This window comes from Trichomonas vaginalis, chromosome VI, assembly GCF_026262505.1.
Source record: "Trichomonas vaginalis G3 chromosome VI, whole genome shotgun sequence".
Lineage (NCBI taxonomy): Eukaryota > Parabasalia > Trichomonadida > Trichomonadidae > Trichomonas > Trichomonas vaginalis.
In genome coordinates this window covers 1,948,308-1,971,195 of record NC_067208.1, presented here as the reverse complement: position 1 = coordinate 1,971,195, position 22,888 = coordinate 1,948,308, and the positions used below count along the sequence as shown (strand labels likewise).

General features: G+C 36.1%; 19 protein-coding genes across 19 annotated transcripts, besides 3 other annotated features; 8 read left to right on the top strand and 11 right to left on the bottom strand.

Annotated features, from left to right (window-relative positions):
- Positions 1-20,389: part of a mobile genetic element that runs on past the window's edge.
- Positions 1,882-2,283, top strand: TVAGG3_0789660 (uncharacterized protein; the record flags this gene model as incomplete). Its single annotated transcript, XM_051246815.1, has 1 exon — positions 1,882-2,283. One exon carries the CDS (start codon positions 1,882-1,884, stop codon positions 2,281-2,283), a length of 402 nt encoding a protein of 133 aa, XP_051082290.1.
- TVAGG3_0789650 (uncharacterized protein) lies at positions 2,303-2,455 on the top strand (the record flags this gene model as incomplete). The annotated part of the gene is made up of 1 exon (XM_051246814.1): positions 2,303-2,455. One exon carries the CDS (start codon positions 2,303-2,305, stop codon positions 2,453-2,455), a length of 153 nt encoding a protein of 50 aa, XP_051082289.1.
- Positions 2,475-3,059, top strand: TVAGG3_0789640 (phage tail repeat-like family; the record flags this gene model as incomplete). Its single annotated transcript, XM_051246813.1, has 1 exon — positions 2,475-3,059. The coding sequence occupies one exon, from the start codon at positions 2,475-2,477 to the stop codon at positions 3,057-3,059; it is 585 nt and encodes a 194-aa protein (XP_051082288.1).
- On the top strand, positions 3,436-4,843 carry TVAGG3_0789630 (DNA/RNA polymerases family; the record flags this gene model as incomplete). Its single annotated transcript, XM_051246812.1, has 1 exon — positions 3,436-4,843. A coding segment is annotated over one exon (1,408 nt), but the record flags the coding sequence as incomplete, so codon positions are not given.
- TVAGG3_0789620 (uncharacterized protein) lies at positions 5,379-5,642 on the top strand (the record flags this gene model as incomplete). The annotated part of the gene is made up of 1 exon (XM_051246811.1): positions 5,379-5,642. One exon carries the CDS (start codon positions 5,379-5,381, stop codon positions 5,640-5,642), a length of 264 nt encoding a protein of 87 aa, XP_051082286.1.
- On the bottom strand, positions 5,692-6,258 carry TVAGG3_0789610 (HNH endonuclease family; the record flags this gene model as incomplete). The annotated part of the gene is made up of 1 exon (XM_051246810.1): positions 5,692-6,258. One exon carries the CDS (start codon positions 6,256-6,258, stop codon positions 5,692-5,694), a length of 567 nt encoding a protein of 188 aa, XP_051082285.1.
- Positions 7,841-8,413, top strand: TVAGG3_0789600 (uncharacterized protein; the record flags this gene model as incomplete). Its single annotated transcript, XM_051246809.1, has 1 exon — positions 7,841-8,413. The coding sequence occupies one exon, from the start codon at positions 7,841-7,843 to the stop codon at positions 8,411-8,413; it is 573 nt and encodes a 190-aa protein (XP_051082284.1).
- Positions 8,442-8,642, bottom strand: TVAGG3_0789590 (uncharacterized protein; the record flags this gene model as incomplete). Its single annotated transcript, XM_051246808.1, has 1 exon — positions 8,442-8,642. The coding sequence occupies one exon, from the start codon at positions 8,640-8,642 to the stop codon at positions 8,442-8,444; it is 201 nt and encodes a 66-aa protein (XP_051082283.1).
- Positions 9,365-10,279, top strand: TVAGG3_0789580 (organellar and viral DNA polymerase type B; the record flags this gene model as incomplete). The annotated part of the gene is made up of 1 exon (XM_051246807.1): positions 9,365-10,279. The coding sequence occupies one exon, from the start codon at positions 9,365-9,367 to the stop codon at positions 10,277-10,279; it is 915 nt and encodes a 304-aa protein (XP_051082282.1).
- On the bottom strand, positions 10,461-11,156 carry TVAGG3_0789570 (protein of unknown function, DUF4106 family; the record flags this gene model as incomplete). Its single annotated transcript, XM_051246806.1, has 1 exon — positions 10,461-11,156. The coding sequence occupies one exon, from the start codon at positions 11,154-11,156 to the stop codon at positions 10,461-10,463; it is 696 nt and encodes a 231-aa protein (XP_051082281.1).
- Positions 11,484-11,825, top strand: TVAGG3_0789560 (uncharacterized protein; the record flags this gene model as incomplete). Its single annotated transcript, XM_051246805.1, has 1 exon — positions 11,484-11,825. A coding segment is annotated over one exon (342 nt), but the record flags the coding sequence as incomplete, so codon positions are not given.
- On the bottom strand, positions 11,842-12,261 carry TVAGG3_0789550 (protein of unknown function, DUF4108 family; the record flags this gene model as incomplete). The annotated part of the gene is made up of 1 exon (XM_051246804.1): positions 11,842-12,261. The coding sequence occupies one exon, from the start codon at positions 12,259-12,261 to the stop codon at positions 11,842-11,844; it is 420 nt and encodes a 139-aa protein (XP_051082279.1).
- Positions 12,297-13,292, bottom strand: TVAGG3_0789540 (uncharacterized protein; the record flags this gene model as incomplete). The annotated part of the gene is made up of 1 exon (XM_051246803.1): positions 12,297-13,292. The coding sequence occupies one exon, from the start codon at positions 13,290-13,292 to the stop codon at positions 12,297-12,299; it is 996 nt and encodes a 331-aa protein (XP_051082278.1).
- Positions 13,561-14,367, bottom strand: TVAGG3_0789530 (uncharacterized protein; the record flags this gene model as incomplete). The annotated part of the gene is made up of 1 exon (XM_051246802.1): positions 13,561-14,367. The coding sequence occupies one exon, from the start codon at positions 14,365-14,367 to the stop codon at positions 13,561-13,563; it is 807 nt and encodes a 268-aa protein (XP_051082277.1).
- TVAGG3_0789520 (protein of unknown function, DUF4106 family) lies at positions 14,372-14,908 on the bottom strand (the record flags this gene model as incomplete). Its single annotated transcript, XM_051246801.1, has 1 exon — positions 14,372-14,908. The coding sequence occupies one exon, from the start codon at positions 14,906-14,908 to the stop codon at positions 14,372-14,374; it is 537 nt and encodes a 178-aa protein (XP_051082276.1).
- Positions 15,471-16,167, bottom strand: TVAGG3_0789510 (protein of unknown function, DUF4106 family; the record flags this gene model as incomplete). Its single annotated transcript, XM_051246800.1, has 1 exon — positions 15,471-16,167. A coding segment is annotated over one exon (697 nt), but the record flags the coding sequence as incomplete, so codon positions are not given.
- Positions 16,926-18,086, bottom strand: TVAGG3_0789500 (protein of unknown function, DUF4106 family; the record flags this gene model as incomplete). Its single annotated transcript, XM_051246799.1, has 1 exon — positions 16,926-18,086. The coding sequence occupies one exon, from the start codon at positions 18,084-18,086 to the stop codon at positions 16,926-16,928; it is 1,161 nt and encodes a 386-aa protein (XP_051082274.1).
- Positions 18,365-19,187, bottom strand: TVAGG3_0789490 (protein of unknown function, DUF4106 family; the record flags this gene model as incomplete). Its single annotated transcript, XM_051246798.1, has 1 exon — positions 18,365-19,187. A coding segment is annotated over one exon (823 nt), but the record flags the coding sequence as incomplete, so codon positions are not given.
- TVAGG3_0789480 (protein of unknown function, DUF4106 family) lies at positions 19,525-20,162 on the bottom strand (the record flags this gene model as incomplete). Its single annotated transcript, XM_051246797.1, has 1 exon — positions 19,525-20,162. A coding segment is annotated over one exon (638 nt), but the record flags the coding sequence as incomplete, so codon positions are not given.
- A 204-nt stretch (positions 20,390-20,593) lies between the features above and the next one.
- Positions 20,594-21,671: a mobile genetic element.
- A 901-nt stretch (positions 21,672-22,572) lies between these two features.
- Positions 22,573-22,888: part of a mobile genetic element that runs on past the window's edge.

Below are 22,888 nucleotides of genomic sequence, written 5' to 3'. Positions count from 1 at the left end.
GTACACGGTATAAACTCATTCCGAAAAATAACAATGAAATGTATGTAAGCTATAAAAAGAACGATGGTACACAAGTTAAAGTTCCATTAGACAACAACTGTTACTTAAACTTATATGGAGACGAACAAAAGAAATATTTAAGAGTTTATGAAATGACAGATATGACATTGCCTGACCCAGCTCCAGCACCATATTATTATGACTATGGAGATGACGAAAGAACACCACATGTAGATGAACAAAAGCTAACATTATATTTAGATTTTTATAGATATAAAAGATATAATGCAATAGAAAAAACGAGAATAGTATACTATTATACAGATGACAGAAATAAATATTATAGTCAAGACTTTACCTACCCTGAAAACATAAGATTATATTATAAAAAATATTCTGACATGAACCAGAAGAAACCTGAAATAGTTGCACTATATTTTAAGTTCAAAAGAGACAATCCTATAATATCTCATATGTTTGATTTAATGAACCCAGTAGGTTCTATTTATACATCTATGGAAGCAAGAGGTCCTCAAGTAATGTTTGGTGTTGGTGCATGGGAACAAATAGTCGACAGGTTTTTGTATTGTGCAAACTCTTCAAAGGAAACAGGTGGAAGTAAAACGATTTCAGGTGAAAACTTACCTGCACATAGTCACTACATAGATTTAAGTACATCTCAAGCAGGTTGGCATAAGCATAGATATTGGGATTGGTCAGGAATGACAAAAGGTAAAGGATATGATGTTAAAGACGACGTTAAGTTTGCTATAAATTGTTACTGGGATGACACGCAGGGAGAAGGAAACCATACACATTTCGTTTCAGGATATACGCAAACAACGGGACAGAGTAAAGAATATATGCCACCTTACATGACAGTTTACGCATGGTATAGAATTGCTTAGTCGTCATTTTCAACTTCTTTAGCATATTCGTCTGGAGTTGTCTTATATTTGTTAGGAACTGTCTTTGAAAGTATACCACCTTGAACTTTGACAAGTTTGAAACGAGGTCTGACAATAGTAGTTTTATCTTCTGCTTGCAGTGTGTACATTTTGCCATGTTTGCCTAAAACTTCATAATATTCTCTTGTATACTTTCTTCTATTTTTACGAACACGAATGCGAGTACCTGTCGAGTTCCCATTGTTGTCATAGTCAATAGTATTTTCATATGGGTCGCGTTTAGGTATTTCTATTTTTACTTTGTCACCTTTCTTAAGTTTGAAGCCTGGCATTCTTTCTTGTTTGTCTCTTTTGACTAAACTATTAAATATATAGTCTTTCTCTAAGTCAGGGTTGTTTTTCATTTCTTCGGGAGAGTGGTTTCCCAAACCTTTTTGTTTACGGTTATTGTAAATATTTAAAACTTGTCTCATCTTTGCCATGGAGAAGTGTCTATATTTGTCGTCATATGACATTTCATTTGCTTCACCACCTTGTGGTTGGTTTAAGTCTCTTAACATTTTTATACAACCGTCAATGACACCAAGAGCAGAATGGTTTTGGTCGACAATGAAATATTGGTTTACATTTTTTGAACGCAGATAGTTTTTAATATCGTCTGATTTGAAAGAACTTTCACAGTCAGATGTCAGTTTTGTTGGATGGTATTTGTCAACGAATATTGTCAAAGCAGTTTTCACATCTAAAATATTTTTGGACTGTAATGGTATGGCTTCACAGTATCTTGTGTTTTGACCAACAAATATTAGCCAGTATGGTGGTCCATCTTCTCTATACCTCGGAATGTTTTCCAAGATATCCATAAACCAAGCATTTGGTGTTGAACTAAAGATTTTTATCATGAGTGCTTTCTTTGTTGCCTTAGAAACATAGGGGTCCTTGTTTGGATTCGTCATTTTTTACCCTATAAGAAATGGGTTTATTTGGCGCATTAGCAGGAGTTGCATCCAGATTTTTACCCGCAGTGGGAACAATAGCCAGAGGTGTATTTGGAGTTGGAAGGAAGATTTTGAGTACATTAGGTATACTTAAAGAGAAAGCACAACCTATTATACAAACTGTACAGAAAGGTTGGGATGTAGCACGAGATGCAGCAAATCTTATTCCAAATCCTGAAACAAGAGGAAAAGTTCAAGGATGGATGGACAATGTAGGAAGACAAGCAGGAAACTACTATAACAAAGCAAATGACTACTATAACCAAGCAGGGCACTATATGGACCAAGGTGAAAGATTCTTTAACAGAGGATATAACCATGCACAACAATGGGTAAACAATAACCAACCGCAACCACCTCAAACTTGGGGAATGTAAAGTTTTTTACTGAGATGAAATGAACAATACAGCATTGAGACAAATGGGTTCAAGATGGATTTGTCGGCTTCCAGCAGTTACACAACGTGTTTGTCAAGTTCTTCCTATACCTCAGGAAGTTTTAGACCGACTTAAAAAACCTAAACAACCAGTTGAAAACAAACCAAACTAAAATTTTTTACTGAGATGAAATGACCGAAGAAGTTGAAACGGTAGATTTGACACCACAAACAAAAAGTTCAGAACCATTGTCAAAACCTGTCAAAGAACTTACAGATGAAGAGAAAAATTCAATAATAGAAAGTGCCAGGTCTGGAAATACAAACCCTAACTACAAAGTCACTTTTCATAGAAATGGAACGGCTAGTATCTCAAAAAAGAAACAGACTCTCACAAATAAAATATTGAAGTCTGAAGGAGCTTTCGAGACAACAGATGGGAAGGTATACTTCACTGACCAACAGTTCATTATAGAACATCTCATTGACTTAGAGTCGAAATATTCTAAACTTTACAACAAACACAAAAAGTTGAAAGGAAAACAAAGACAGATGGCATATGATATTTACGAAGATGTTAACGACACAACCATACCTGCAAGTGAGGTAAAGTCAGAGGAACCGAAAAGTGACGAAAAACCGATAGAAGAAGGGAAGCCAAAAACTGAAGATAAACCAAAACCAAAGTTTAGTTTGGAAACTAAACCAAGTCAACCTTCATTAGCTGGTATGGGTTGGCGTCAAAGACTTATGGCAGCAGGCGGTTATGTAAAGTAAAGAAAAAAATATTTTTTTTATTTTTATAAAAATGCCCCCGCATAGAATGGATAGAAAGTCTGCTAGAATAAAAGCAGAGTTAGAAAGATATGGTTGGAGAGTTTCAAAGAAGTTTAAATATAGGAAGGGAAGACCCATAAAAGTCTATGACAAATTGTCTGGTCTTCGCTACGAAATGGACATAGAAACAGCACGCGCCAATTATCCAAACAGATTAGAGAGGTTAGAAGAAGAACGTCTTATGGACATGCCTTTCGATGTTAGTGAACCTCAAGTTGAAGGACACGACGGCTTTGCCAGATTCTACTGGAAACATGACGAACAATTGCATCCTTTGAGAAGGAAAAAAGGTAGTGCAGAGGATGGTCATGCTCCCATGGAAAGAACAAGATATGCATATGAGAAGTACCGTGAAGTTAGAAGTCAAATTACATCTGGTCGAACCTTTACAGTAAACTTTGACGAAGGAAAGAACAAAGAAGGCTTCATGGGTGTACTTGCTGCAATTCAAGATGGAAATAAGAAAGGATACAATCTCAGATTGACCATAACAGATTTGGATGGTCACATTTACTATGCACATGGCAATGTCACAACAGCCGCACAACTTCTTGACGCTTTCAAGACTACAAAGAGAGAACAAATGTTTGACTCCGACTCAGACATTTTGAATGCAATTGAAGGAATTGCAAGTGTAAAATTTGAATGGTATGAACCTAACCCTCAAGCAGTCAGACAACATGCTGGATACTTCCCGTTCATAAATAAGTCTGACATTGACTTGACAAGGTATGGAATTTACAATTCAATTGAAACAATTGTCAATGAACCTTGTATTCTTACATGTCTCAGGAACTCTGGTCTTGTTACAGAAGAGAAGATGAAGTATCTTGAGTCATGTGTGAAGACAAGGTACATTCTTAGAGGTCAATTGGCAAAAGTTGCACCGTTGGCAAATGTCAATATCCGAGTCAACATACCTACAGCTAAAGGTTCTTCACATGACGACTATGTTGTTGACAAAGACTTACCATGGTTGAAGATTGTAATTGTCCACAACCACTTCATGTTGAACGAAAGTCTTATGTTCGGAAAAGGCAAGTGCAACATTGTCAGAGCTGTAAACATTCTTTTCGAGAAAGGTTTGTTGGAACCAATTCCAGATGACAAGCTGACAGAAACTTTTGTACCAAAAGACGAAACAAACTTTTCATTGTTAGCAAGACCAAAAGTTGTTCCAGACAAAGTTATAGCACAAAAGAAGTACACTGTTCCAAAAGGAGTTGGATTGTTCGGATACCAACCTGAACCAGAAGAACTTCCAATGAGGTTGCAAGAACTTCAAGATGCTATAAACAAACTTCCATTGAGACATCCAATTGACGTCAAATTGTATTGGAGAGCATCGGAGTTAGGTCAGAAGGTTTTATATGAAACAGGTTGCTTCGACGATGTTTATGAGATAGCAGGCGAAGTTTCTCAGAAGATAAGAGACTCACTTGAATTTCCACGAACTGGACCAATTGGTTGCGACAAGTTCGACTCAGATGAAAAAATATACTATGTCGACCTTAACGCTGCATACATGAGGTTCGTCCAATATATCCCGACTGGAATTCCAAACGAAGACGGTGAGTTCCCAGGAAGGAACTATACAGTTGGAAAAGTCATACAACAACTCTATGATATTAGGAAAGCTTCAAACCCCAAACTTGCAATGACACTCAAATTGCTTATGAATTCGACATGGGGATATTCCATTAAGAAACCTCAAGAGATGAAGAGTAAACATTATGAGAAGGTCGACAACTTTGTTGAAAGGTTTTCTCCTTTTGTTTTGAAGTACGAATTCACTCAAGGTCAAAGTGGCTTAGTAACCACATTAAAACCTATTGTCGAACATTGGTCTTACCCTCAGTTCGCAAAGGCAGTCCTTGACAACTACAACAAATTCTTCTCCGAAGTCAAATCCAAAGTGAAGGTTTACTATGAGAACATTGACGCACTCATGACGAACGAAGAAGGATACAACAAACTCATTGAAATGGGTGGTCGGTGAAAAGATGGGTCAATTCAAATTGGACAAAATTTTCACCGAAGTTCATGTCCTCTCCAAGCGTAAGTATTGGGGTATACTTGAAGACGGCACAGAAATAAAACATTGCATGAAATAAAAAATTTTTATTCGAATTTGAATCGGACAGGTCGAGTTACACCATTCTTGGTCTCAAACTCATATATAACCTGTTTGTTTGTATTTTCGTCGACTATGGCACGAGACACAAACATTGACCAAACGGACAAAAAGTGTCATTTCAGATGGTCACGCAGCCAATCGCATTCGAGCACTTCGAAGAAGCCTTACGTTCCAAGGGAGAGGGTGTCTGGTGCAAGGGAGAGGTCATGAGACTCTACGAGCAGTACATCCTCAATGCCTGGGAGGACAAATCGTCCTTGGATTGGCAAATCTACCAACTCCTCTGGGACGACCTCCTACGCAACTGGGAGAACGAAAGAGTCCAATTCAAAGGTCGGGAACTAATTTTGCAAATTGACCTTAATTTCACATACTTATCCAAATAAACGCCTAAATTTACTCGGGGTTTCCCCCTAAAATAAAATTTTTTTACTCTTAGAACCACTCGAGGTTCTCCTTACGGTTGTTGAGCTTGTCACCGTCAATGTGTCTGACCTTCGTCTTCTTGCCTGGATTTGGAACCCATTGAATTGCGACAAGCTTGCCCATGGAAATTGAACCGCGATTCCGAAGGTTAAGGTTCAAGTGTCCCAAGTTGTTGAGGACTGGGGTAAGAACCTTGCCTGTCTCCTTGTTGCGGATTTTGTATGGGTAGGGTTGGGAAATTTCGTAAGTGTCATCGGCAACAAGGGTTGCCCAAACTTCCTCTTCTTCGTGTTTCTCTTCTTCCTCTTCTTCCTCTTCCTCTTCTTCGTGTTTCTCTTCTTCCTCGACAATTCCTTCTTCAATTCTGTGTTCACGAATTACGGTGTTGCATGTTCTGTCCTTTCCGAGTACCTTCCAGATGGCGTCTATCTCTTCGAAGAAACGGTAGATGAGTCTGGCAAGGTCTCGGTTCTCTCTCGCGTAAATGCGCAAGGTTTCCGTCAAATCGTTCAGGACTTTCTCATTGGAAGCTTGGTTCATGAGGAACTCACCTTTAAGTCCCTTCATCTCTTCCATAAGACTACTTTGGAGAGTCTTAACGGTGTTTGTCAGATGAGCTTTCAAATTCAAAATTTGAATTTGAACTGGGCGCTTGTCTGGCAACATTGAAAGGACATCTGCCATTGTGTTCGGCTTCGGTGCTTGTTCGGACATCGAAAAAATGAAGTGGTTTGAGAATGACGGTTTTACTTCAAAAAGCTTGTTATGACGGTTAAGTCATACAACAAGTTTAAAATAATATCTTGTTCTTCTTCTGAACGTTTGTTGTCTCTTCCGATAAAAGTTTCGAACATGAGAACCAAAAAACGTTTTTTGAGATTGCGGAAGAGTTCAGGCAAATTTTCATATTCTGGATATGTTGGGAGCAGTTCGAAACATCTGAGCTGACTTTCGGACAAAATTGGGACAATGTCAACAAATTCATCTTTGGTCGGACTGCTTGAAGGTAAGTCCCTTACATGTAAGTAGCTCTGGTAAAGTCTTCTCATTTCTGCTAACTTTTGGAGTATAGCTTCGTAGTTTAGAAGTTTTAATTTTAATTGTCTTATTCCACTCTTTACTTCTAAACGGTAAGTATCCATGAGGTCAAGAGTAGCTTTGGTAGCTTTAAGTGGAGCTATTTGTTCCTTGACTTCTGCAATTTTGGTTGCAATTGTGGTTTGAGCTCCTTCAAGTTCGCCGTCTATGTCGTTCTCAACGTCTTCAAGCATGGCTTGAAACTCTTCATCGGTCCATTGAGATTGGTGTGGAACGAATTTAACTTGCTTCATTCAAAAAATGAAAAAAATGTTTTTACTCAAAGCGTTAAGGTTTACTGAACTGGTTGGATGTCGCCTTCACAGGTTATGTAGAACGGCTGACCCGAGAAGTGAAGGAGACCCTTGAGAATTTGGCTCATTCTTGGGAAAGGGTTCTCTCTGTTTGGAAGTAGTATCCAAGGACGCTTGGCAAAGAACTTGAGAAGAGCTTCTTTCTTTGCTTGCTTTATGTCGTCGTAGGCTGTCCCGTCTGGTATTTGAATTGGAATTCCAGTCGAAGTCTCGAGATTCAAGGCAGCCCTTCCCGTTATCCAACCGCTAACAAGCTTGCCTTTTACATTCTGCCTGAGGAAGTCTTTAACAAGCTCGTTAATTTCAATTAGGTAAATTGCCTCGTCGGTAGGTTCGACCTCGACCATTGCTACTGTCAGTAAAAGTACTGCTACTGTCAGAAAAAGTACTGCTACTGTCAGAAAAAGTACTGCTACTGTCAGAAAAAGTACTGCTACTGTCAGTAAAAGTACTGCTACTGACAGTAAAAGTACTGCTAGTTGCAGTAAAAAGGAAAATTTGAGAGGGTTTTCGACGATAAAGTACTGCTACTGTCAGTAAAAGTACTGCTACTGTCAGAAAAAGTACTGCTACTGTCAGTAAAAGTACTGCTACTGTCAGAAAAAGTACTGCTACTGTCAGTAAAAGTACTGCTACTGTCAGAAAAAGTACTGCTACTGTCAGTAAAAGTACTGCTACTGTCAGTAAAAGTACTGCTACTGTCAGTAGCAGTACTGCTAGTTGCAGAGATTTTTATCGTTGTGGTCCGACGGTTAAGCCACAGACGAATGTCCGACGTCCCACCAACCGAGTCCATTCCCAAACCAGAGGAACCTAAAGCACCAGCCCCTGCACCTCAGTTCCAGCAAGTCCCTCCACCAAATTACTACCAATTTCCACCTCAAGGTTACTACCAATTTCCACTACAAGGCTTCCCGAACTACACTCCTCAGCCTATGCCTTACTTCCCCAACCCTTGGATGTTCCAGCAAGCTCCACCCCAGCAATTCCAATCTCAGTCCAAGAGAGACCAAGAGTTCGAAGAAGGTCTGAACCGCTTACGCAAAGATTATGCCACAGCCCCTATGGAAGACGACAGGCTTTCAGTCTCTTCCCTCAAATCGACCGATTCGACTCGTACCACAGATTCGGTTCGTGACCGTGAAGACTACCTCAAGCAGTCTGAGAGACTCTTCATCCTACAACCATTTACAGTTGGAGCTCTCAAGAACATGCGCAATTACGAAGGTCAGACACCAGCTGGAGACCGCAAAACAGACGTACTCGCAAGAGCAGTCCAACTGGTCAAGACAAAGACGGAGATAGTTGACTTCATTCTTGCAGCTTGCCCATACAAGTAAAAAAATAAACAATTACGAGTTAAACTTTTTACTCTTTCTTTTCTGAGTTGTTTAGAGCTGGTTTCTCTTGTAGAAACCTTTCGTACTCTTCCATGGTCATGTAATTGCGAATTTGGTACGCAATTCCAGGTTCGTTGTTTTTGAACCTGATGTATGTAACGCTTCCATCCTCCTCAGGGAAGTAAGCTGCTAACATCTGACCAAGTTTTCTCGGTGACTCGGAGCTCATAAAAATGTCACTTTTTAAACGTTAAGTTTTTAGTCTTATTTTACCCTTTGTTTACCCTTTGTTTGTCAAGGTAGTATTGGAGTGCAATTTCTCCAAATTCTCTGTGTCGGAGTTCTTCAGCATTTTCCAAGGTGTTCCTGGAGAACTCAAAGAAGTTGTCAAGAACATACTGCCATGCTGCTCTTCTGAGTTCGTCGGTATTTTGGAAGTGTTGCACCTTCGAGTCTTCGGACATGAAAAAATGACACTTTTTCTATTAAACCGTTTTGGCATTTCTCATGAGTGAGTATAGTTCTGCCGAACCATTGGAAGAGAAGAAGTACCCTTGCTGGCAAAAGACAAAAATAGTTGCCTTAGTTGTCATTGCAATTGTACTCGTAATTGAATTCATTGTACTTCTCTTCACGTACATAAAACTCAAGGACGGCATATGCTTTAAGAAGCTACCATCTTACTAAGACTAAACACTTAGATTTTTCAAGCTTGACTTTTTACAATTTGAATTTTGTTGCTGAATTCAGCAAAAATATAATTTAGGGTAGATGGGTAGCTCTACCCTCTTTTCTACCCTCTTTTCTACCCTCTTGAATTTTCATGAATTTCATCGTAAATGTTTTGTCAAGACTTCTTCGTACATGTTTTCTCACCTCATGAATTTTCCCGAAATAAAAAATAAAGTTGGTTTTTTTAAAAAAATATTTTTTTATTTTTATTGTAAGAACATGTTAGCAACAACAGCACCAAACTCGTTAGTCATGAACCCAACTTCAATGTTAGTAGAGATGAAAAGCTTCATTCCTTCTTCATATACTTTTGAAACAAAAATCCAGAAGATAAAGCAAGAACTTTTAACAAGTAATTTAGACTGTAGTGCGAAAGATGAAACAAATGAACAGTATCTTTATGAAATGCAGGACATTATTGACCATCTACCTAAACTTCCTGAAATACAACAACAAAAGCTTACTATTCCAGAATTCGATGAAATAGAAGTCAAAGCAACTGACTCAGTAGAAATAAAGAAGTTCATACGAAAGGTTAACTATGAGTTTCTTGGATTTCATTGCAACCACAAAGTCATGGACAAAGATTGCGACATGGTATATAAGAACATCTCTGACATATACAAATCTGAAGAGTTTAAGACCTACGACAACTTTGTTTCGTTAGTTGCAAAATGTGTTTGGGAAATAAGAGATAAAGATAGTAGGGGTAAGGTATGGAACGAACAAATAAAACCCGCTATGTTCGAGATGAAGAAAACCATTGACGCCTTAGTCATACTAGCAGGTAAGATTTCAATGTACAATGCTAAAATGAACCCACAATGTTCAAAATGTAAAGCAGCAATGAGGAAATATAACTACTCCGTCAAAGAGATAGAACGTATGCGAAACGACTATGCTGACTTAAAGAAAGAAGTAGAGAAACCAGCAGAAGATAAAATGGACATGTTGACATTTCTGAACAAAAACTATCCAACAGCTGACGATTTCCTTCTATCTGATGTCAAGAAGAAATATAAAGAAACCTTCGGCATTGTTAAAACATTCGATGTACTGACAGAAGAAATAGAAGCTACGAAATTGTTTAGAATTTCACGAATTCACAATGTTTACCATGTAAAACGCTTATAAAATAACTGGGGTAGAAATGAGGGTAGAAAAGAGGGTAGAGCTACCCATCTACCCTAAAATATATTTTTATTGAATTCTGAGTAAAATTTCATGAGTTTCCTCATATGCTTGCTTCCCTCGGAAAACCGAGAGAAGAACAGCGAGTAGTGAAAAAACCCTGGTCGCCAAAACTCTTTATTTTTTACGCTTGACTTTTTACAATTTGAACTTTGTTTGCGTAGATATGAATTCTGAAAGAAGTATGAGGGTCTTGTATGACTTTGTACTTCTCCCATAGTTCATGTCTGTCAAACTTACCTGCCATGGACTCTTTCATAAGTTCCATGAAATCGTCTTCGGACAATCCAGGGAAAAGTATGATATCAGTAAGTATTCTTTTAACATCCTTACTTAAACTCTTTGCTGTCTGTACACAAATGACAACTGAAATGTTAAAGTGTCTGAGCTTCTTAAGAATTCGACACATATCTTGTTCTCTATTCTTTAACAAAGGATGAGAGGCGAAATCATCTAAGATAAGAAGACATCTATGAGGGTATGTCTTCCAATCGTAAGATTGCAATTTCTTCGAAATGTATTCTATCTCTTTCTGTTTGTTTCTGAAGTGTTTCTTCTCTAATATTCTCTGCATTTCCTCATTTGGGTCTTTAAACTTCGAATTTATATACTCATTTATAGCATTATACTTCAAAACTCTTCTTTGGTACTTCTTTATCCAATCTAACAACTCAGTATCCTTTATACATACTAACTTAGACTTCTTTATAATATCTTTGAACGAATTGACGGTTTGGTCAAATTGACCAGAAGTACTACAAATGACAACTAACTCATAGAATGGGTTCTTCTCATCTAGTTCTTGTTGTTGTGCAGCCATTTTAAGATAAGTGAAAGTCTTACCCGACCCAGGTGGTGCAATTAGACCTGTTATACCATTCTGAGCAAATAAGAACTTTTCATGTATGGGTTTTATCTGAGCATTTTCTAACTTCCTCTTGTTCTTGTTTAAAACATTCTCAAATTTCTTGTCAATGTCAGCAAACTTTTTTTCTAACATATTTTTAGAAAAATTAAAATTTTTATCTTTTTGAAAATGTCTAGCGATTTCGCTATCTATATTCGAGACAAACTTTTCGACAGCAAAACATCTGTCGACCATAAAATCTTACATAGTGTAAACAAGAAAGGTGAATTTGTTCTAAAGTTCTGTTTCTGGGAATATGACAAGAACCATAAAACATTAAGCAGAGAAGTCTTAAAATTTGTCAATGACAGACTTGTTGACAGAGATGACGCCGATTGGAAAGATGAAGTCCAACAAAAGTTCTTAGAATGCAAAGAAGGCACATGCGCTGTTCTTGAAGATGAAATAGAAAACAGAATAGAAGAGCTATTAAAGGACAAAGAACTTTTACATAAATATGGTTGCGCCAAATTTGACATAACTCCACCAGAAAAGAAGAAGAAGAGAGAAAAGAAAGAAAAGAAAGTAGAAGAGAAGAAAGAACCTGAACCAGTTCCAGAGAAAAAGAAATTTGACATGTAAAAATAAAATTTTATTTTTAGAACATTTCTGGGTCAATGTCAATGTTCTCTTCCTCTTTAGGAGCAAACACTGGCTTAGACTCTAAAATCTTTTTACCCAATTTACCTTGAACTTCAACTATCTTAGACTCATAATATTCATAGTCGTCTGCTTTCTTTGGTTCATAAGGTATAACAAGTTTGTATGCTTTGCCTTCTTTAAGGTTTGAGAACCTTCTGTCAAAATTTTCTTTGACTGTTAACAAACCTTCTATGTCTAAGTCTTCAAATTTCGCACCATTTTTAGTCACAATAGCAAACTTAACTGGTTCGATGTTCCAAACTTTGTCAAATGTAGACTTTTCAAAATGGTAGAAGTAAACATTCAAATACGTGAATGGGTCTAGTTCTTCTTTAAGTCCTGACATGTACTTATTTACTGAGATGAATTTCGTCATCTTTTCTATCGGATAAAAAATATTTTTTTTAAAATTTACTCAGAAAAATTTTTCTTTGTATATACGCCGTTCTGAACATCTAAAAGATTTTTGACATTTGCCAAGAATGTTCGTTTAGACGCTGTCATATAACCATACTCTTGACAATACTGTTTATACGAATCGTACAATGACCTTTCATCTAAACACTCAAAGTTAGTCTCATCTATGAACAGTTCATAAACACTCTTGTTTGCTTCTAACAATGTTTGTCTTTCTTCGGTATGTGGAATTTGTCTTGGATTGAACTTAGAAATATCTAATGTCATGAAATATGAGAACAAGTGGTTGTAAAAGTCAGATGTCAAAGTTTCTGCTAAGTCGTCAAAATATTCTGTATCTTGCATATGAGAATCTGACGTTCTGACAACTACATATCTTCTGTCAGAACTTTCTAACTTCATCGGAACAGTATTGTTTGAAACCATAATGAAGTTTGCAACATTTTCACAAACTCTTTGGTCTTTATACTTTCTTTCAACAACTCCAACTTTGTCTGTTATAAGACTCTTCAAAGCATCTGAGTTCAAAACTTTTGTTGTATCTATACTTTGAAGTTCGTTACATACTATAAGTTTCATATTCTCTATTGAGGAGTTAAACTTGCCACAGATGTTTTCTAAGTTTGTCATATTCGGATTCGAATAACCTTCTAACAGTTTGCATAAGATATCTGTAAAGAATGTGTTCTTACCAGTTCCTTGTTTTCCAATTATAATGAGAGCAGTTTCATTTTTAGCACTTGGATGTTGTAAGATGTTTGCAAACCAACATAAGATATACTCATAAACCTTTTCGTTTCCATTGCATATAATTTCTTTGACATGGTCTAACCAAGCTTCTATAATATTTTCTTTCCATTCTACTTGTTCATATTTATATCCAGTGAAGATAGAATAGAAGTTTGGAGAAGGTGTATAGAACTTTATACCACGAACTGAAAAATCTTCTAACTTTGACAATAAGATATCCCAAGCATCTAACATCTTCATGCCAACTTGTACGACTTTTATTTTCTTAAGTTTCTGTCTACATTCTTGTTCTGAAACTATTGTTGCTCTTGGTTTGTTAAAGACAACATCCCATTCTTTCATAACATAACATTCTGGGGCAGAGTCGACATAAATGACTAAACGTTTCAAATTCTCGACTGCTTTGTTATAGTCTCGAAATGGACACATATTTCTGAACGCTTGGAAGTCATAAAAATCTGAAACGTCTATTCTGTACATTTTTATAAAAATAAAAAAAAATATTTTTTTATTCTTGAGCTTGTTGTTGCATTTGTTCCATTTGTTGCATTTGTTGTTCTTGAGCTATTTGTTGTTGAAGTTGTTCTTGTAATACAATACTTTCACCAGTTGCATCTTCCAATTCGAAACTTTCTGCCGTCATTGACAAATACATAGGACATAAAAGTTTTACAGGAACAAAGTTTGCGTCAACTAATGTCAACGTTATACTTGCCAAAGTGTTTGAGTTCACTAAGGTTGAAAATTCTGCATTCGAATGAACAATAGGCAAACCAGCAGAGAAAGTATTGTTTATACGCATAAGTATCTTTTGGTCATAGTAGTTTCTGTCGACATTCGAATAACACTTTGAACCTAAGTTTGAAACAATATATAAAATAGGTGTACTTAATGTCAATGGAATAGACATTCCTTGTATGACACCTTTTCCTGTTATAGGAAACTGTTGGTAGTAAAAACCAGATATAAGTTTTGTATTATAGCTCATATCGTTTATACTAAACTCAGTCGGACATCCAAACATAATGAAACCTGCTCTAGTTGCAGCACATGTTACATCCGTCCTTAAAGTATTAAATAAGTCAACAAAACCTGTTGGTGGTATATCTGAGTAAGTATCTTCAAAGAAGTATTTTTTACCATTCACAACAACAAAGTCTTCTGGCGTCAAAAGAGCAAAACAGGCTTTAGTCGTCATTGTGTTTAAGGTTAGTTTACAATATCGTCCTTGAGGACTTTGTAAGTTTGTTGTTATAGAATTATATGACTCAGGGTTTTTAGTCGTAATAGTATAAACCACTATGTCTTCTGCCATTTACTTAGCAACTAAATTTTAATGAAATGTTGTGGTCGTCAAATATTTTTATAACGTCTGGGAAACTATATTTTAAGTTCAACGTCTCACCTCCTTTCATAACGTATATCTTGTCAATGACATTGTATGAAACACCACAGCAAGCAATGTCGGGTTCTATTTCTTTGATGTTTATATCGTCTGCCTCTGTCAAAAGTTTCAATAGTTCTTTCAAAACTTCATGAGGTGCAATGACATATGAGTTCACTTTTACAGGGTTGTGTTCGACCAAGTTTAACATTATACCCAAAGCTTGACAAATCTTCTCCTGAGTTTTAAGTTTGTCTTTAAGTTGTTGGTAGTCGTTTCGAATATCTGCAACAGAACTTAAGTCTCTGCTAACTTCAGGATATGTTGGTTGTTCTTTTACAGGAACAATTGCTATACCATCTTCGTCTTCGTATGGTTTCCCCACTTCAACATCTCTGTCTTTGACATTGACAACAACACTTTGACTGTTTGTTTGAGTTGGTGAATTTAACTTCACATCTGCCACCGCCATTAAACCTTTTGAAACACTTACGCTTCTATTTTTCGGAAATGACATTTTACTTAGAATAAAAAGATGGACGTATTCGAGTATCTCTTCGAATTGAAGCAAAACAAGGTTTACACACACAAACAATACAAATACATTGACAGAATAGTTCTTTACACAAACAATGGAAAATGTTATAGAATAGCAGTCTTTGCTGAACCAAAATATTTTCATAAAGCAAAGAAAGTTGGTATAACCGAAATGGTGAAAGTTCTTGACGTTGACAAAAATATAACAACAAAACTGACCGATATTTCTAAAGGTAAGTTTATAATACAATATTATATCAAAACTGGCGTACTGTCAATATTTGACGGAGAGAAGTCAGTTCAAGAACAACTTACTGACCTGCTGCCAAAATCTGCTCGATGGAAGCTGTCGTTATGCCAATCTGAGGAGCCCCAGCAGGTTTCATCGAACGAATCTTCAAAAGAGCATCTTCCGTGAAAAGTGCTATTGGTTTTGTAAACTTCTTTGCTCTCAGTTCATCTGGACCGTCTCTGTCACCAGTATATTGTATTTGTACAGTACCAACAGTTGAAATACCACCCATAAAAGTCTTCTGAGTCAGCAAATGGAATGCCAAGCCAAAAGTTTGAACGGTCTCCATTTGTATATTGAGTTTTTTGAGCTCCTGTATGGGTCCATACTTTCACATATGGCATAATAGAACTTTGCATTTCAGGGTTAATGGTTGTTGTGAAGTTGTTGTTAAAGTTCATAGCATCTAATGTCAAGTTGTATGACCTCATATCCTCAACTGTAGAATATTCTTCTCTTGGATAGTATTTGCCATCTATGTTTATATGATATTTAATACCAGGGTTGTAGAAACAAGAATAGTCATTTATAGTTCGTCTGAACAGTACAAACATAGTATCTGCATGTTTCATTGCAGTTGTTAAAGCAATATCTGTTCTTGCACCTGGGTCAGCACTTTGGTTTCCAACTTCACCTGCAAAGTCTTTGACAGATATTTGGTGTATAGGGAACATAAGTGGAACTGCAATATATTTGGCAGCTAAAGCATTTGAAATATCTGGGTCCAACATATAAACGGCAAGTCTGCTTTCTATTCTCTTGCATTCAAACTTTTCGCATGTGAACTTAACTGGGTCCCAAGCATCTCCAGAAGCATTGAAATAATAGTTTACTTCAGTGTTGAGGTTTGAGAAACCAAAGTCTAAGTCAACTTTGTTTTTGCAAAAGTCGGCGAATGACATTTTATTTGTTCCCACTACTTCTGTAAGAGTGAATGGGTCTTGTGTTGGTGCAATGACTAAGTTATTTTTGCTTGGAGTAAGTTCAATAGAAATTTTTCCTGCCCAGTTTGGCAAGTATCTTAAAAACCTGAAGATGAGGAAAGATGACAAAGGAACTCTAAGTTTCAGTTTTACTTTGGTTACTGCTGCTGCAGTTTGTCCAGAAAGGTTAACATAAACTCCTGGAACGTTAGGGTCAAGTCTTCTTATTTTCTCAATAGTTGCATACTGGTCTGTTTGTTCTCTAGCTTGTGGTTGTACTGAGTTTCTCAAAGCGAACCATTCATAGTTTGCCCATGTTACTGTTTGAACTAAGTCAGAGTTAGAATATATCTTATATCCCATGAAAACTTCTGGAGCATATTGGTATCCGACATAGAAAATTCCATTGCAACCTTTCTTGTCAGACAACTTGGCAGAAGGTTTTATTTCAATGTCTTGTTCCACGTATAAGAAAGAGTTGTCAATAGAAATTATATGAAACCTGTCGCAAGCAATATCTACTGTTGTTGAAGAACCTTCTCCAAACTCACCTACGTTTCCATAAGAAACAGCAGTTGTATATTCGTAAGTTCCAGGAACTATTTCTGACCTTCTAATGGCATTGTCGCATTCGTTATACCATTCGGAAACATTTCCATTCATAGCATCCAAAACTGTTGGCGTTATATTCTGAGCGGCGTACATTTCATATGAGTAAAAATATAGAATAGTTGGATTTATATGTCATAATAGAACCCACTCCGACCAAGCTTTACTTTCTTCCTGACTGAGTTTTTAACTCTTCTTTTTCCTTCATTGCCCTCTGCTTCAAGTTGTTGCATCTTTGCATTATGTTCATCTAGTATGTTGCAAATTTTCCATGCCCTTTTTGCCTTTGGGCTCTGGTCGCCCATCTCAGGTAACCTATATCCTAGAAAGATTTTGTCATAGTTTGTATTTGAGTCTTCGCGTATTGTTTGCATGACTCTTTCCTGAGTTTCCGGTTCAAGCTCTTCAAACAGTGCCTGTCCATATGGAATATGCTCGTTTCCAAATATATGTTTTTGTAGCCATTCTGGTTTTCTTTCCATGTTACCAACAATATCTTTTGTGAATGGGAAAGCTTTTACCCAATCTTTCAGTCTTGCGTCGTTTATTTCTGTAGTTGGTTTTATTTTGTCAAGGAACATGTTTTTCAATACTAACATTTCATTTGGTACTGTCCATTTGAGTTTTCTTAAATATTCATCCCTTCTCGGTTCATTGTCTGAAAAGTAAGTTTTTATGACATTTTGTAAACTTTCGTTTGCAAGGTCATGTACAATAGGTTCTCTTCCTTCGCTCTCCCTAACTTTCTTTCTAAACTCTTCACCAAATATACCATCTCTATGGTTCTGTGTAGTTCTTTGAGATAAATGTTCTAGAACGTCAGGTGTTATATTTCCATCAGCCATGTTCATTTCATACTGGTTCAAAATATCTGCATCTTTCATATCTTTCAATGGCATTAAAGCCGCGCTGAAAATACCAGCTATATCTGGTTCACCATTCACTTCCATTGCGTCTACAACTTCTTGGAATTGTGGTTGTAAGTTTATGAACCACCTATCCGGATTAGCTTTATGACCCCATCTCATTGTAGTTCCATCGTCTGCAGAAACAAAAGTAGGTTTGTTTCCATCTTGGTTAGGTTCTGAATGAACTTTAAACAATGTTTCATTTCTATATGTTTTCTTGAAATTTAACCTTTTATTTTCACCGAGTTCATCCGAAGATTGAACGTTATATGCTCGTAAGTAAAAAGGGTTGTTGTATTTGCGTACATTTTCTTTCAGTACTTTCATTCTATGCTGAATATTTTCATCTGGTGTTGGAGTCTTTTGTATGTCGGCAAACATTTTTCGATATTCTTCTACTATGTCAGCCGAATCTTTCTTAGACTCTTGGAAAGATTCCATATTCACCTCATGCTCTTGTTGAGGGTCAAGATTTTTCGGCTGTTCCAAATCTTCATCTAGTTCTGTGAAGTTAGTTTCCAAAGGAGTGACTTGTTCGTTTCCTTCAGGCTCTTCTAGCTGTTGTTGCTGAACTATTTCTTCCATGTCTGGTTGTATCTGAACTTCTTCCTGTGGAGTTTCTTGTACCTCATCTGCTGGCATTTCATATATTCCGAGACCGTTTTCAACAATTTCCCTATCTACGTCATCCGCATTCATAAGCTTTTGTTCTTTCGTTCCGTCTCTATTTTTTACGCGTTTCATGACGAAAGTTGAATTGTCATTTAGCTCTGACATCAAATATCTCGGAGTAAATTCATCCATGTCATTTGGATGATATGCTATTAAATCATATCCCTTAGCGAGCTTGTATTTTCCAGGTTTGAGATTATATCCGTTTTGGTGCTGAGCCATAAAGCTAAATAGGTTCGGGTCAGTATTTCCATCCTTGAACTTTCCAATAGCTTCTTTATATCTGTCACTAAAGTCAACAGTATCTGGGAAACCACACTCTTCTTTAAGCATTTTTAAGAATTCTTGGTTTCCTTGTTCTCTACTTCTTTTATGTCCTTGCTCTGTTTGTGGTTGTTGTTGTGCAGGGTTTTGAACTGTTGGTTGCTGTGCTGGTTGTTGTGTTGGTTGTTGTGCTGGTTGTGGAGGTGGTTGTTGTGCTGGTTGTTGTGTTGGTTGTTGTGTTGGTTGTTGTGTTGGTTTTGGTGCATGCCTGTGTCTGTGTCCATGTGACGATGTAAATGTTTTAGGTAGTCCTGGTGCAGGTGCTTCTCTTGGAGGGTTTGGTGGTATATAAGTTCCACCAGCTGGCACATATGTTCCATCTGCAGCGTAATGTCCTACCTGACTTTTCGTTCTTAAGAAAGCATTTACTAGGTCTGTTTTGGTCTGTTGTAACTCTTTTTCTTGACTTTCCACAACAGTTGCTCTAACGGAGTCATAGGCACTTTGAACTGCCTGTCTCGTTGCTGCATCTGTTATTTTCGTCATATTTTGTGCTACTTCTTTTAACTCTTTGTCGAAACCTTCAGACTTCAGTTTCTTTCCAGATGAGAAGTCGTTCACTTGTTTCACCTTACTATGAAGAGCTTCGAAGGCGTTCTTAAAGTCAGCATTCGTTAAAGCTTCATTTGAACTGTCTTCATCCGCTTGTATTTTTGTCCTTATTGACCCTATAAGCTGGGCTGCTTTAGCGTTGGCTTGGGCATCTAACCAGTCATTGTTAGCTTTTATATATTCTGCGCTTTTCATTGCCTTTTGCATAGCCGCGTCGTTATTTTTACTTTCTTGTGCTAAGTTTTCATACTGTACGGTTTGGTTTTGCAACTGTAAAAGTTTTTCTGCCTTTACATTTGCTTCAACTTCTTTTTTATACTCATCGCTATCCATATATGTCTTCAGGGCTTTTTGTTTTATCTCTTCATCTTTCAGTATTTTATATTGAGTAGTATGGTTTTTCAAATTTATGACATCTTGTTCCATTTTTGCTACTTCTGCTGCTTTTTCTGACACTTTTTTCGCATATTCCTCTGTACTTAGTTCTTTCAGTTGTTCTTCTTTCTTCTTTTTCTCTACGTTTAACTCATTGAGTTTCTTTGTGTGTCTGTCATATTCTAGTTTCTTTTCGTTTTCACTTATTTGTTTCTGTATGTCTATGTTTGACTTTTTGACATCTGTTATTTGATTTTTGAGTGAACTCAAATTCATTTGACTTTGAGGGTTATAAGCTGTTCCGTCTGCAGCTCCACCATAGCCTGCCATTTTCGCTAAAAGTGCCGCTCTTAAACCCCCACTCTGTGCACCAATAACTCGGTTTAAAAGCATAGGATTGCTTGACATTTGTTGCAACATAGTGGGGTCATTCATAATTTGTTGTTGCAACTGTTGTTGTGGTGTCAGTTTTACTATTGGATGTTTCAATGCTCCCTTCCTCTTACGTATATTCTTACGTAGCTTACGTGGCATTTTAAGTGAAGTAAAAAACGGTTTTTGACAGATGTTTATATGACACTTTTTGTTCAGCACAAAAAACTACTCGGTCAACGTGTTGTCAGTTTTTAGGGGCTAGAAGGGGTGCAGCCCCTGGAAGCCCTCCGAATAAAAAACTTCATTCATACTAAACATCTTCAGGGCTAGAAGGCACGAAGTGCCTGGAAGCCCCACTACCTTTTTTTTTTTTTTTTTTTTTTTTTGAATTTATTCATATTTTAAACTTCACATCCAATTAGGATACAATTCTAGTCATAAGTGTAATCTTATCTGTGAAATAAACTCAAACAAATTCTAATAATAAAGTAGAAGTTTTAAATGCAAATACAAAACAACATCTACTAAACACACCTTAACTAAAAAGAATGAATCTAATTTTAATTTTTCATTGTTTAATATTTATTTTCGAGATTGGGACAAAGTTGCAATTCGGCACTTTTTGTAAAAAAATGGGGTCATACTCATAATGAATAGAGACTTATAGCCAAGTCTTGATATCATGCAGGGAGAATATACATAGATAAGCAATTATATTTTATAGTAGTAGTATTCAGAAATTCTTACAATTTACAATACAATTTTCAAAAATGGATAAAGACTAATAGCCAAGTCTTGATATCATGCAGGGAGAATATACATTGATAAGCAATTATATTTTATAGTAGTAGTATTCAGAAATTCTTACAATTTACAATACAATTTTCAAAAATGGATAAAGACTAATAGCCAAGTCTTGATATCATGCAGGGAGAATATACATTGATAAGCAATTATATTTTATAGTAGTAGTATTCAGAAATTCTTACAATTTACAATACAATTTTCAAAAATGGATAAAGACTAATAGCCAAGTCTTGATATCATGCAGGGAGAATATACATTGATAAGCAATTATATTTTATAGTAGTAGTATTCAGAAATTCTTACAATTTACAATACAATTTTCAAAAATGGATAAAGACTAATAGCCAAGTCTTGATATCATGCAGGGAGACTCTCTACAAATACAAAAATTGATTATCATAAGGAAATACAAATTTATCAATTTTCATGTGAAAATTACATAAATTTGTTCTCCAATAAATAGCAATAATACTTTGAATGTTATATTAAGTAATATAGCTTCAGGTAAATAAGCTTACACTTCAAAAATATACTGTTTATTCATTAATTTTAAAAAAAGTCCAAATTATCTAATCTTGCTTACTCTTCCTTTAAACTTCTTTGTGCCAAATTTAATATTGCCTTCAAAGATGGAATAAGGACATTAGGTTCAAAAATATTTTATTATACTCATTCGAAATTAAAAATAATAAAATTTATATATATTAATTTCATTAAATCAAGGTTAAAAATTTCACCGGAAAAATAACCTCAGTGTGATAAATTTATCACCGGAAAAATTTACAATAAGGTTAATACCGAAAATATCGAAAAATCAATATTTAAGGTTAATTTAAGAGTATGCACTTTTGTCACCTACTCTTTATTTTCAACATTGATGCATTTCTTTATAAACTTTATGGCAGTGAAGTTTCCTCTAAAACATTAGGCAATCAAGAATGACTGTTCCTTCGAATTTCAATCCTGAATAGTGAACTGAGATTATCTATATTTGATTCTTTGATGAAAGAAACACAAACTTCATTTCCACTGATGTAACAACTTCAACAACCTGAACCATAATCATTAGATGTTCCACAGCCAAAATATCCTTGAAAAACCTCCTGAAATTCCGAAGTGATATTGTTCCAGTCAGATTGTTCTGTTTTCAGAATCTCCTTTACAGAATTTGCCATTATCAAGACCGATGCTTCCTCCTGTTTTTGTTCCTCCTTTATTTCTGCTTTGTGCGATGTTATATTCTTCTAATGATTATCCTGGACCTCTTTGATCTTTTGAGTCTGAACATCCTGCAAATCAATATTAAATATGTAACCTTTGAAAATTGTATTCTTGTTACAGGAAAAAAATTTAAAGTCTTATGCGTTTGTTATATTAATGAAGCAATAAACACTGTAGTCATCTTGATCATCAACTATGGAATCATAACTGCAAATTCGATCTTGAATAAATTATTCTTTTTGGATATATGAAATACAGCCACCATTTGCTATGTTGCTGCAATTATTAAAAAGGGTAGTATCAATTAGAAATTTGATATCAGTAATGTTTGTTTCAAGATGGACATATCATTGGATATTTACCGAGTCAAAGTTGCATGATGAAACATGATAATTATATTCACTTGCATCAATCTTAGTGCTTTGAAAATTACATCCTTCGAACCACAGACTCTGACCCCTCCATAACACCACCTTAGACCACTGTGCTACGTAGCCTGTCGACATAAGATTTTATAAATTGCATATTTGACGTAAATTTATTTCCATCTAGCTTCCCACCGCATAAGATATTTATACGTGTTTGTAAGACATTCATTAAACATTTACGATGAAGTCATGACAAAACATTTACGATGAAGTCATGACAAAGTGTTTACGAAGAAGTCATGACAAAACATTTACGACGAAGTCATGACAAAACATTTACGACGAAGTCATGACAAAAAATTTACGATGAGAGAATGAGGTGAAAAAAGAGGTGAAAAAACGGGTGAGATCTCACCTCTTCACCTAAAATATATTTTTGTGCTATATTTACACCCATTTACGAAGAAGTCATGAATCCTACGTCAATTA